Source organism: Pseudochaenichthys georgianus, chromosome 5 (assembly GCF_902827115.2).
Source record: "Pseudochaenichthys georgianus chromosome 5, fPseGeo1.2, whole genome shotgun sequence".
Taxonomy (NCBI): Eukaryota; Metazoa; Chordata; class Actinopteri; order Perciformes; family Channichthyidae; genus Pseudochaenichthys; species Pseudochaenichthys georgianus.
Genome location: NC_047507.1, coordinates 12885502 through 12900150, shown reverse-complemented (window position 1 = coordinate 12900150; position 14649 = coordinate 12885502). Strand labels below are relative to the sequence as shown.

General features: G+C 39.9%; 1 protein-coding gene across 2 annotated transcripts in view; it reads right to left on the bottom strand.

The window, feature by feature from the left end:
- The window catches only part of LOC117446538 (histone deacetylase 7-like), a 42655-nt gene extending 28780 nt beyond the window's left edge, over positions 1-13875 (bottom strand). Inside the window, exons 1-2 of one of the 2 annotated variants that reach the window (XM_034082782.1) lie at positions 13730-13875; positions 7144-7223 (exon numbers count right to left, since the gene is read on the bottom strand). Coding sequence is in view for 1 of the 2 variants with exons in the window: in XM_034082781.1 (XP_033938672.1) it covers positions 13730-13748 (19 nt within the window). In the remaining variant the exon portion in view is untranslated. The remainder of the gene's footprint in view (positions 1-7143; positions 7224-13729) is intronic. The other variant, XM_034082781.1, reaches the window with a different exon arrangement.
- Between the last annotated feature and the right edge of the window lie 774 nt (positions 13876-14649).

Below are 14649 nucleotides of genomic sequence, written 5' to 3'. Positions count from 1 at the left end.
TAGAAGCATGCCTGCGTGTTTTCAAAGGAAATCAGACAATCACTGGAGCAGCGGGACTGTGGTGTTAGCGGTGGTGGGGAGAGGGGACTCAAATAATCTGCACAAACTCTCACATAAACACACACACCTGAATACCAACAAGTCCCTGAGAGAAAGGAAATGATCAGGAAGTCAGTGTTTCTTCTCATCTAAATAGAAAAACACCTGCGGTATATTTGTACCTTGAACATACAGCTAAGACCAGGCTGCAGCAAACACATAGCTGACTTCTTAAAACAATGTGATACTAAACATCCTCCCTGAGACGCACGTCTACACTGACTGACTCAACCCTACATCACGGTATCTCACACGCCCCTACAGCTTTTTAAGGGTTAAATTCAAGCACTTCTCAAGCTATTTGAAGGTACCTCAACCAGGGATATCTCGACTCATGAAGATTATCACTTCAGCTAGACAGTTACATTTTGATTATGAATGCAATCGTAAAAGAAATATAGCTCACAGAATTTCCTTACACCCAAAGCAATATTTTTGGATGATTTATGTGGTTTGTGCGACACCAGAAGACCAAACACATGAAAACACCTTACAGGCTATGATGGAACCCCGTAATAGTACCCCGGAAAATAAAGAATATATTCAAATTCAAGCATATTCTTAACCTTGAAAACATAATGTCAAAAATGTCCAGACTTTGTAGACTTCTTGTATTTGCAAAATGTTTTATATCTTTCTAAAGTTTAAAAATCAAGGCAAGTCTTTGTTACAAATGTGTTTGGCAGACTGTTGTACTGACTGAAGCTGTGAAGACATGCAGCATGACTCGTTAAATGTCCAGGCACAAAACAAGAAGTCGCCTCATGATCCATTCAAAGAACAGTCGAGGTTAATTTCACCCTGACCCTGAATGTTTTAATAATCTGCTGACTACTTCCTATCATGGAACTGAGACTACACCCCAAAGGGACATTTAAAGCTCACAATTAACAGAATAGAAGTTTACTGATTCAGATTCATCAATTGTGGTCTAAAAATGCAAGCTTCATATTGTTAAACTGATAAGAAAAGCTATATATATGTATATGTAACGTTAAAAATAAGGAGAACTCCATCTAGATAACATCTGCGTTCGTGCTTCTGTCTCTCTCATTTGTGGTGCTAAAAATAGGCAGGAGACAAACTTCTGGTTTCTGTAATAGCATATTCGTTTCACAACCATCATCCTCTTTCTGTGGGCCTCTGCAGCAACACACTGAAGCAGTGACACACACGCACGCGCGCACACACACGCACACACTTGCACAAACGCACGCACACATACACACAGAAAGAGTGACTTCCTGTTTCTAAAGTTAGTCTGCACCATAACATCCTCTCAGTTCATTTAGGCAAGCAGAAGCTGCTATTTTGGTTGAAAGGGTTCATTTCTGCAGCTTGAGAGTTACGGCAGTATTTATATCCACACTGTGGCCCTGAAATGTGCTTTGTTTATTGTTGCCGTGAACTCCACAGCGGTAATTGGATAGAGCTACGGCTGGAAGTAACACATCAGGTTAAATGCTAGCTTCTATTTGTATAACACTGGCAGCAGGCCTGAGTTTTATGCCTGGGTAAATAGGCAAACACGCAGTAAAAGTTCAACGACGGAATGTCATGTGTTAAAAATATAAACAAATAATGTTAGTATTGTTTTTAATAAGATATCACAAGAGTGTAATAACTTGTCAGGCTGACACTGCGCTCTGTATTACTGTAACAAACCTCCTAACTCAAACACACAATAACAACTCTATGACAGCTTCTCCCCCATGCTGGCCACCTTCACCCCTCCACCTATCTCTCAGTCCTTCCTGCGTCCCCCACCGTCCTTACGTTGAGAGGAATCCACAGCTGTTGGGGACATTCTGTCCCTCTGCTTCCGAGCAGCTGGAGTATCAATCTCCGTGTGTTCGCATCCGTATGAGTGTGAGCTAGTATGTGTCCTATACGCGCCAAGGTATTAATAGCGTGCAGTTGTTTCTTTTGAGTGTACACAGCAGGTCTTTGTGTTTGCATAAGTAGGATCTGCCTGTGCGACAGTTGAGGCCGCGTGTTCACGGCGCATCGGTGCTGGCGTGTGTTGGTGCCAATTTATTAATAGTGACTGTCCATTTGTTTCTTTTGAAAGAACACTGTGGTTCATTGTGCACGTTTCAGTATGTGTTACCATGCCGGTTTATTTTTAGCGTCACCTGTCAGTTAACACTTGTGTTATTGTGTGTCATCACGCACCTGGGTTTTAGGACATTGAGATGCGTTGCTGTTTCTCAATATATATAGCATCACCACTTGTTTTTATGAGTGCGTGTGCCTATAAGTGTATTAATAGCATTCCCAATTGCCCACACATGCTCTGTATTTGCATGGCGTGTGAGTCTGTCAATTATTGAGCCTCATATCAGAGTTTCTGGAAATGAGTAATGGTGATATTGGCTTATGCTTGTTGGCATATTGTTAGCAGAAATGTGTACAGAAATTGGTCATACATACATCACATTTGTCTTTATTACATGCATTTGTTCTATTATGTCTGACGTACCATTTGACTTGTATATATAATTTAAGTTGTAAAAAATCATGTTATTTTTAGACAACTTTAATTACTATAAAATGTACTGTTATGTCAATTATTACATTTTTTGTAAATGAATGATTAATGGTTTGATAATTATTTGGCCATAAAAAGACACATGTCAGCCACAGTTTTCCAGAGTCCATGGTGATGACTTAATAAAGCAAGAAGTTCTAAGAAACTGGAAATATTCAATATTTGGAACTTTTAATATTTCAAATAACGGTTTAATTGTAAAAATAGTTGTAAATTAATCCACTGATCGATTAAGCGACTGATCCTTTCACACATCTTCAGAAACAAAATGTGAAGAATCCTGGTCATAAATGTTTGTAATGCCAAAAATGTGTGTTCTTTATGTCATGAGCATGTGTTCGAGCCATTGCAATAAACTCTGTAAAGCATACCACACATCTCACTTCCTTTTCCCTCAGGCTTAATAAGTTACAACTTATTATGCCACAAATAAGCCATACTTTCCTACACTTGACTGTGAACAGGATAATCATGACACACAAGTAAAGATTCCTTCATCATCTAGCCTTTTCTTTTTTTCTCTCATCAATCATCAGTACAGTTTTGTAATGCCCATGCCACTCTTCAACCTAAAGGTCAGAGGTCAGACAGTTAGAAGACTTCTCTTGAAGTTGTGTCCCTGAGGCGGCACAGGAAAAAATACGAGGGGTCGCCGGCTCAGAGTAGAACTGTGTCTAAACGAGAGTGTCACAATCTACAGTAGCATGCACATTACTGTGATTCTCCAGCTTGATTTCTCACAGCCAATACAGACTGACAATTGTTGAATGGGTTCATTTTTTTCTCTTGTGGGTTCTAAAGGGTCATTTTTTTGGAAGGGGAAACCAAAGCTACATTTGGCCCAGGGAACTGCCATAGGTTGGCATGAGACTGAAACGCTCTGTCTTGTTTTGCCGGGAATATGTGCGACTGCCAAGAAAATGGACACTGGTGCTAGCAGGTGCTGAAAGATAACACGGTTCATTAGTGCCGATACACTGCCTCATTCAGACAAATTATTACCTCAATTATGCAAATCATGACATGAACCACTGTTTGACCTGAAGGGAACACCGGCTGACTTCCTTTATGCATCTGATTCATGTCTGTACACGTTATCTCCACCTACACAGCTCCACCCGTGCTCCATGATCCTGCCTTACCAGATGTTACATGAGTGAATGTGGTCTTTATGCAGCCACACACACATGTACCATACAGAAATGCTATATTATATTAGTTTGTTACATGTAAAAAGACACAGGGCATGAAGGTGATTTGCCTGAGAGAACAGGCTCTCATGCTCACTTCTCTAATGAGTCGCCCATGTGTCTGCAGTATACTGTGTATCACAATCTGTTATTGCACACTGGGTTAGAAGGCTATCGACACAGAAGGGCTTCTTTGTTTCAAATCCACCCTGCTGTCAGTGAGAATAAGGTTACTGTCTTCTGGTAATAGCCGGCTTAACTGATGGATTTTAATAAAGTTACTGTCGTTGTTTGAACTTTCCCTAATAAGCTCCATTTTTCCCCATTATCTCACGCACACACTCTTGCGTGATAGCACAAGCAGAGTGACGGTCCTGTTGCTGTGTTTTTGAGGAGCGGCATCAGTAGTCAGCTGAGTTGATCTTAATAAATCAGGAACAGGAAATGTGATCTGGGGCTCTGGCCGGCCCAGAACACTGTCCCTATTGTCAGAGCACCGCTGTGGCTCACACTGGGAAACACAGGAGACTTTTAAAGGTTATCTGTCCTGGGAAAAGGTACATATTCACTTTCACAACTAGAATGTTTATAGCTGCACATACAACATTTCTTTACATAAAACAATGATGCCCTGATCACTAAATAGATCTATACATTGATGTAAAAAAGCCTTTCTGGGGTGGTCAATAAAAGTTCTTCTACCAGTTTTATAAATGATTGAACATCTGGTCAAATACATTTGAAAGAAAGATTATCACTGATGGTGAAAAGTCATCTTAGTCATCAATGCAGCATTCACGGTACAAATATAGCACTGAATTTATCATGACCTCATTTTATTGAGCTGAAGACTTAAAATACCTTGTGAAATGCAGAAAAATTTAAATAAGGTCATCAGCTTAGGGTTTACGAAATTGTATCTGGCATTTTTCACTTTTTTAGACATCTAACACTTCACCTATTAATAAAACAGATCTATCAATAATGATAATGAATAATACTTCAGATGACCTTCAATAAATGAACATGTAATCACATCTTTTTTCATACGCGATAATGTTTAGTAATCAAAAGGAAAAGACTTTCAGACATCAATCATTTAAGAAAAAGTTAGCAGATTACTTGATAGGGGAAAATATTGCAGCCCTACTTCCAAACCTGTTCTCAACATGACATAGACACTGATAAGTATGTGCAATTCCTTGTTTCTGGCTGAATGAATTTGTCTTACTCGATTACAATACAACACTTTTTTCTCAGCCAACACCTTAGAGAAACCAAAACAACTCTCCACCTCTCCCCTACAGTATCTGTGTTAACCACATGGTGATTTGCATGCTCAGAAAAGCCTATAAACATTATAATATTTGTGTTCTTTAAATATCCTGTATAAGGGTTACCCACCAAGCAAAATGAAACCCATGCTTCATACCTCAACTGCAACACATGAAAAACTGACTGCTCACAACCACATCGCACTGTAAATGACTAATACGAATTACAGTACAACTAGTTAGGCCAGAGCATGACTCAGGGGAGGGCACATGCCAACTGTAGAATCACATAGGCGATTTGTGTTGACATCAAAATAAATATATACCTCTATTATGATGATGTGTCACTTGAACCTGCATCCATTCAGCGTTTATGACTTTGACAAAGCCAAACCCAGAGGCTGTCACAACTTGTGGAGCAAAAAGGTTTGATGTAGGATGACACTAATCATGTAGCATTATGATCCGATGCCTGGATACAGTATTGTCCATGCCGCAAAGACAACCATGCATGCAAACAGGTAGACATTCAAAGCAATAATGATCCCTGCTGGTTATCTGAGATGATGAGAGGAAAAGAAAATGAGGTCGAGATCTAAAGGGCAACAGAAAGGGGGCAGAGTATAAGTGGTGTCGATTCCTTTGGCATGGCCCATGAAACTAATGTAACTGTATCCCCGCAGCATTGAGGCTATGACCTCATCCCGTCCAGAGAGGGAACCTGGACACATGAGAACATTATTCCACGCATGGATGCCCTTTGAGCGTGTGTGTGTTTTCATTTTCTGGGGACTGAAAGGGGCACATTTTATGACTTCTGTCATAATACAGAACACACACTCACACAACACAGCTGCCTGCACCCAAAATCCATCAAACAACCAAACATCTGTTGCCTAGTAGTGAATGAGTCAAACTTTTCAATGACGTTATGGGCAGAAATACATCCAATAGGAAATTCTACACTGGCACTCACAAAGAGGACTTAATACCATAATTACATAGGCTAATTGTTTGGTCTGTTTATCACAATCAGCACGTTGCCTGTCAGATTAGGATAATTACCACATTGAGTTACAGATCCAGGCAGGTAATGAAGCTAAGGTTGCACTCTGGCCATATACTACATTTATTCTGATCAAGGAAATCATTATGACTGTTTTATTTTAAATTGGTGTAGCCTACTGCAGTTATTCAAGTGAAAGGAGCGGAGGACACTGCCTGCACATTTCAATCTCAGCCATGTGAGCTTTTACCAGGGGTGTAAAGTAACTAAGTACATTTACTCAAGTACTGTAATTAAATACACATTTAAGAGACTTTTAATTGACTTGAGTACTTCTATTTTTTGCTACATTGTACTGCTACTCCAGTACAATTCAGAGGTAAATGGTGTTCTTTTATTCCACTACATTTATTTAATACATTCAGTCACTTTTCACATTTGATTAATTATTTGAATTATATTCAACACTTTAATAAGACTTAGTTACACTGTCAGTAACATTCACAAGCTACCCTGCAGTATAGAAAGGTAGCTCTGCACCTTTACAAGCTTTGAGAAACAAATTACTGCATCAATAACTATAATCAAAACATATAATATATATTATTCTGAAAAATACTTTTCTTTGTTGGTACTTTTAGTGATGCTAATACTGTACTTTTACTTGAGTAACATTTTGAATGCAGGACTTTCACTTTACTCAGGTACAGTATCTGCGTACTTCTTCCACCTCTGGCTTTTACACCTGTTGAGTTTGGAAGGAAGCCAGAAGGATAACATGGATTTCAAAATGTTCATGGTAGGCTACGCAGCTGATGTTTATCTACATTTTAACCACACAAATAGTTAAACAACAAATTCAAGAATGTGAGCTGAGATACGTCTTGTGCTCAAGGAAGCAGAACACTAGCAGTCGAGTTTCTTTTTGATAAAGTTATTACCTTTAAAAAAAAAAAGTGTTAGGTTTGCTTGCTTACTGCCCGCTCGGTGCACGTTATCAATATAACTGAAAACATCGCCTACCGTTTGGAGGTGACGTTCAACCGCGACGTATTTCCAACTGCATGCCACACTGGAGAATCTGACAGCCAGGTTTAAGGCAGCTATAGCAAGTAAGAAAAAAGAAAAACAGATAAAAAACGTCGTCCCACTGAATGTCCTTGTTACTTTGACTAAGCTGCTCCGGTCGTTTTAGTGTCAGTTTAGCTGCCTGGTGTTTATAAAATCAAAACGTTGGTTCCAGCCGTTAGTTAGCACGCGTCTCTGTCAAAGCTGCTACACGGAAAGCTAAGCTAAAACTTTAAAAACGCCTCGGTTTTTATGTAAGATAAAGACTGAGCTCCGTCACCGAGAGCTGCTATCCACTTGTCTGTCTCCTGCTCACTGAACGACGGAGGTGAAACTGCAGATAGACCACTCTCATCCGCCTGTGTGAAGCTGTGCGAGGGCTCCATCTGCTGAACTCAGCTGGGTAAGAGGGATGCTCTCTTTGCGTGTGTGTGTGCGTGTGTGTGTGCGTGTGTGTGTGTGTGTGTGTGTGTGTGTGTGTGTGTGTGTGTGTGTGTGTGTGTGTGTGTGTGTGTGTGTGTGTGTGTGTGTGTGTGTGTGCGTGCGTGCGTGTGTGTGTGTGTTTACTAGGTACATTTACTGAAGTCTCAAGTTTGTTCTAAAGTGCAAATTTGAACAGACTTAGCTATCTCCAATACTACTTTATATTTCTCCTCCATTGCTTTTCAAAGGGAAACATTACAGGATAGTTTTACTCTGCTGCTACGCCTATATTTATTTCAGAAAATATGATATATTGTTATGGATACATGTAAGGCAGTAGAGTTTTGATCCTTTGAAATTCCCAAGTGACCTGGAGAAAGACACATACAAGTAGATAAAAAAAAACTAATCATAGTGAGGAGCATATAAAAGAGGGCAGTGAAAAAGGAGCAAGTAAATAGCACTTTGAGTATTATCCTATTATCCCTATCACTTGTGCCATCTTGTTGATGGTACACTTTAAGGTCGAAACAGTATATGAGTTTACATTTGAATTGCTTTTGGCTGTGTGTTTTACAGCAATAAAGCTGTAAGCAGTGTGTATCTTTAGGACACTTTTATGGGATCAGACAAGATACTTTTAAAGGAAAAAGGCCAGAAATATAAATAAATCCAGATGAAACACAACATAGTTAAAAGACATGTGCATATTCGGTCATATAGAAGGCTTTACATATAATTCTATACATCCACTTTACAAAAAAAGTACATTTCATTGCGCAGGAGGGGGTTGCAGAGCCCTCAAAAGAGAATGTAAAAAGTAATTTGCCTTTTACCTGATTTCCCGGTATCTTTATTTCTGGCTCTAACGACTTTGTATAGCCAAAGGCAAGTTTTCGAGTCAGTGTCAACAAAAAAGTTATAATCTATTTGGGACGTACAAACGCCTGCAACAACTCTTAATTCAGACAGTGATGCCACTCCTCACATGTCCTCTCCCAAACTAAACTCTCACTGTTTCTCACAGTTTCCTCATCGCGCTTGTGGACAAATCCACTACATCATTCGAACCATCAAGATAATCCAATCTGGGACATACCAACCAGTAAAGCTGAGCCAGTTTTTATTTCATGTGACTGAGGCATGTCCTGGTCAATGACTATACTGTTGTTCAGTTAAAATGGTGTAGCTAAGGGGTAAATGGTGGCCTTAGTTAGAAAAAGGCTGTCAACATAACTGAGTTTAATTTCAACAACGGAATGTCTTTTCCCTTGTGCTCTTCTTGGCAGGGCTTAAGAGTCCAACCCCTGTCACGAGTGTTGACTGTGCCCTGAATCATTTGTGATGCGTAAAAGCAAATTGAATTTCACAGCAGATCTCCCATTTTCAACTGCACATGCTTAACACAGAGTTTCCTCTATTTGCAGATGTAGAGAGAGCTTGGTATCTGTTGCTTCTTATATTACTTTCCCATTTTAAACAGATTATATTTGAGAGATTGTTTTTTATGGCCTCTACGAATAAATTCATCAACCATCAATCATTCTTGTCAACAAGTAATTCAATAAATTGTCCCTATCCGTATGTCTCTAGCATTACATGCTGTACTAACACATTTGGATACAAATATTTAAAGTGCCTGATATCTGATTCTAAAATGCAGCCCTGTTGACATTTTGATACAACAATGGAAAAGTTGCACAATGAGTCATTCAGAAATGTCTACAATGAAACTATAATCTGCCACGAAAAAAAAAAATTGAAAAAAATGTACACAATAATGAACAATAGGACTTCTGAGAGGTCACTGTTTTTATAAAAAATGCACTGATGAACTCCGCACCAACATTTGTGTTTCTGGTAACAGGTCATTGTCAGATGTCATTGGAGCGCTCATTCTTTTCTTGATGCATTACACTGTTTCTGTACTGTTTCTGTGTCCTTAGCGCAGTCAGCTTGTGATCATTTGGATCTGTGTGACTGACTCAGACAGAGAGAAGGCCAGTCATGAGACCGCTCAGTGAAAGCGAACAATATGCTGTGGTAAAGTCATCCCAAGGCTTTATCACCAGACGCTTATAGAGATGCAAGTTTTGGATTTTTTTTAAATGAAAAGCCAGAACAGTGAAGAATGGAAAAGACACATATATGGCATACATGGTTAGGACTCAAAGGTGGAGTTTTGTGGCCAGTATACGACTCACTCCTCTTCCAGTCACAGGAAGCCAGTAGGAATGAGAGGAATGCAGTCAGGCAATACGGTGATGGAGGGAGCAGCAGTTGCAGGGCAAATTGCCAACAAAAAGTGAAAGAAAAGGAGGGAGTCAGGGAAGTGATAGTGAGAAAGTGATTAGGGGGTGAAAAAAGGCTTGGGCACGAATAGTTAAGATGCACATCAGGCATGGCTCCAGAGCCGCAACGACACATGTAAGAGTAATTGTTTCGCTCTGATCTTTACACAGTTTAATGTGGCTAATGTGGGGGATATTGGAATCAATGACGGAAGTGCCAAGGTACATTTGTGTGACCCCTGGAATGTGTGGAGTTATCAGTCAAACACATGTCCTGGTGGAGGCTTCGGGTCCGCATTCAAGAATGTGTTATTCACTATGCAGTGGGTCATACTACCTCACATGCACACACATATCGCAAATTAAGACATGCACACAGAAACACATAACACAGCCACAATTAAAAAAAAAAAAATGTAAGCTCATTGTTTTGATTTTACTGCCACTTTCGCTGCACTAATCAAACCTGATAAGGCAGATTATCGATTTATTTCTAGATTACTGTGTACAGCAATTCATTGATTTTGTCAGAAGAAAGTAAAAAATGCCTAGTTATTGTCATGTAGCTCAAAGAAATTCAGTGCACTTTAAAATAAAATAAAATGTTTCTAAATTATCAATAGGTCGACCAATCATTGCAAGTCAATTTATTTTATTGTGTGGACAAGCTCAGGATTGATCTCAGTAGATTCAGTATAACTGTACTCAGCTTTCCAAGCTCAAGGCAGCAGACAGACAGAGTAAGCAACGAACTCGCTGGTGAACATGGTGAAGCATTAAGCTGCTGAAGAGCCAAATCCCTCAGCTGTTGGAGGACACCAGAAACACAAACACTTTCAAAGGAAATAATCTGTCAATGTTGTTCCACTCCCCCAAAATGGCCAACAATAGCAGTTTATGCAGTTTTAAATCCCTATAGTTGAATGATTAAAAGAGAAAAGACATTCAACCAAACTATGAATCTACAGATCGTTGCCTTGTTGTATACATAAAAGAAAAAATGCTCCATTACGCATGTAAAACAGTGGTTGTGAAGTTCTTTAACTTTGCTTAAAAGAACATTTCACGTGAGCAGGTAGGCCACGCGAAGCTCCTGCTGGCAGCTGTGAGGTGACTTTGAAGCGAGAAGGCGCTGGAGGCCGCTCGCTGCGGTGCGAGCTCTCTAAAGCCTTTCCATTCCAAACAGCAAAGCAGATTCAACCCACAGAGGGGATACATAGCATTCAGCACTCGCCTAGTTTCTCTGGAAACTGACTGTGATGCTGGAAAGTGTTGCTTTACGACGCCTTCACACTCCTGTGTGCACACGTGTGGAAAAAGGTCAAAACATAAGAGTTGAGAACAGTGTGTACCCCTTTGAAAAGGTTTGTGGCGAATCTCTAAATTACATGTCAAACTGAAAAACCTGAGGTGACGATTTCACTGAAACTGCTGTGAAGTGAATGCTCATTTTGAAATCTCCTTACAATGTACATTCTTTATTGGGCTGTAGATACATTGAGAACTTTTATTTTCTAAAACATCCACATTTAATGAGAGAAAGTATACAAGTAGAGTGCCATATATAATGCATGGGGTGATTATGTAAAGGAATGTAGTAAAAGGCACAACGTATCATTAACATTAACTTTATACTTCCTTCTAAAAGGGGTTTCCATCGCTGTATAGTTGTTGTTGTTGTTGTTGTTGTTGTTGTTGTTGTTGTTGCCACTATAAATCTCTTCATCCACTCCACAAAATGTTGACCGTTTTTTCATGTACAATTAAACTTCCCAATAGCAGTTACATTTCATATCCAGCGGATTCTTGCAATTGTCCACAAGGGGATGGGACACAAATAAATGACTGCATATATTGATTGTTATCTAAACAGTAGCAACTGCTTGTTCAGGTGAACTTACTGTCAACCACATATTTGGGGATCCTTTTTTAATTCCTTTCCAGCACTTACTTGACCTCAGTTGGCAGCCATTGCTGTGATGAAGAACGGTTTTAAGAACCGAGAGGTGAACTTTTTTGGGTCGTCAAGATTTTACTATAAATCCTGATTACCGTACGGCTAAACAATTTGGAAAATGTGCTAGAACAATTACAAATGCAGTCATTTTGGTGACAGAAAGCAAAGATGCATTTAAGTTTTGATTGATTGGATATTTGGATAAAGTTGTCAGTGGTGTACGTTTCTAAGTTTTATATTAAATGTTTAAAAGAAAGAAACATTGTTATAGATATTTATCAAAACGTTTGGTTATAGGCTTTAATACTGTATGCAAGATTGATGTCACAGCATCACAACGTTGTTTCTAATCCCTCTGTGCCCTAAAGACACAGTGTCTTGATTCAGACACTGAGACGCAGTGTGATCAGTGACCCTGACAGAGTGAGAGTTACGTCCCTGAGGGCCACTCCCAGCGCTCTGTGGCCTCTTAACCCCTCGACCTTCACAAACCAAACAAACTCAGTCTGATGATTTATCACAATGACAGATATATCGAACATCAAGTTCATCAAGACATTTTTACAGCTTTGCTGCTGAGACTTTCCACGTTGGACGTTTCCTTTTTCTCCCGCGACATAATTAAAGATGCCTTCACTTATCATATTGCGATTGGCAAATATGTTAAAATGATTACGAGATAATCTGAGGTGCAGGCGATTGATCATGCTTGAAGGTTGATCTTCTAGAAAACACTGTATGTTTTTGATGGGGTGGAATCTCTCTGTTTCTGCATCAGTTTAAAACTCCCTCAAACAGACATCTGTGTTCATCACCACAGGCTAAATAAACCATGAATGTTATCATTATACTCCTATTATTTTTCAGAGACAGGAGTTACAGTCTAATTTATAGCCCAACAAACCACGTACACAAGTCTCTAAAAATGGAGCAGCACCAAGAGTAAAAATAGAGCAAACGTTTCGTGTTTTGGGCGAGAGAGGCTGAGGCCAGCATTTCATCTTATGCAGGAAGATTTATGAACAGAGCACAACAACAAGGAAGGAGCGGTGAAAAACTAACCCTGCAGCAGACTCTTAACTTTTGAGTTACTTTATAATGAGATTGACCAAGAATATGTAAAGCATGTGGCAGTACTGATGTGATGCATAGCGCTTGTCTAGACTTCTATAAAAAAAATGTGTCCTGGGCAAACATTCACAACTCAGACACATCAACTTTTTTTCCAGTTGTTGCTGTCCTTGCCTAAAGGTCCATCAGCACAGAGGACAGCCGCTGGAGTGACAGCAACTCTCACTGTGTCACATCTTTACATTTTTCTGGGCAAATACTCATTTCCGTCTCTTTGATCCGTCTAACTTAGTATTACAGTGAGGGACTGCTGTTGTGCGTCTCCCTCATTCTTTGCACTTTAATACTTTTTCTGGACAGACTAGCTCTCCAGGGTGGGTGGGTCTGTTTCCAATTTTCACCCCTTCCCCGTCCTGAGAAAGGACACTTTGAAAACCAAACAAATAAAAACCCCAAAAATGAGCTACAGTTATTTCCTTTTTTCTCGCTGCTGCTCACCACAATGTTTCTTCTTGCACATGTTATGTGATTTGCAGATATAGGAATGTAAAGTGTAGCAGCTTCACTTGAACAAACCTAAACACATCTTAAATGAAGCAAAACAAAAACTGACCATCTGCCGATAGTCACAGTGAGGATGAACCAAAGCAACACAAAGATACAACACTTTTTCCTCAGCAGCTAAACTTCTAAAATCCTCTCTTTAAAATATAATAAGATGCCAAACTTCCAATTCAGTCATAACAGCACACCTTAGCACTTTTTCACAGATTGATATATTATGTGAACATTTGCCTACCAGTTGTGGGTGCTGACATCCAAAGAGGGGTCCGTCAACAGGCCAGTCCGTCACAGAGGCCGCGGTCCTCGGGGGGTGAGATAGATCCTGCTCTGACAGGGGAGTGGTGCGGCAGCCCGGCTGTGCACTGACACTGGGAGTCACAGTCAACCCTCTGACTTTACTGTGTCTGGCACTTCCTCTCATGTGAGCCTTCTCTCTCTCTCTTTCTCTCTCTCTTTCTCTCTCTCTCTCACACACTTAATCACTCCCCCTTATTCTCCCTCTCAGAAGAGACACAGTTGCTCTGCCCTATCAGCCCCATGTTACTTTTTGTCAGTGCTGCCCCTGCACCAGAAGCGCTGGGGATGGGGGGGGGGGGGGGGGGGCTGGGTGTATCTTGGGTGTCGGATAGAAAGACAGATTGTGTAGTCGCTTGTGTCTAAAAACACAATAGCAGGAAGTGGTGCCTTAGGATGCATAATGTACATAGGACCGAAGTAAAGAAAGCTACATCAAGCATTACAAGTGTTAAAATACATAATGGTACACATATAGTTTGTCAAAGGCAGACCAATTACACTGCAAACACAGATCTACAAAGCAATGTCTGTTGTTGGTGTTCCCCACTGTCTTCTTTGATTTGACACCATAGCAGTTACACCAATTCACTATGTTGCTAGAAATGTGTGAATGTGAGTTGGAAATGGCTCTAAAGATTTTTAACATGAAGACAGACAAAACAAACCATTATATCACATATACATTTTTTTTTTTTTTCTTCTTGAAGTATAGATCATTTACTTATTTAGTTGGATTGAATTAGCGTGGGAATTTATGAGACTTTTTGTAAATAGTTTCAGCAGGTGGGATATCCGATTCTCATGTTCGAGCAGCTGGAACCAGGGAATGTTGTTGAATGTTTTGGTTAAAAAAATGTT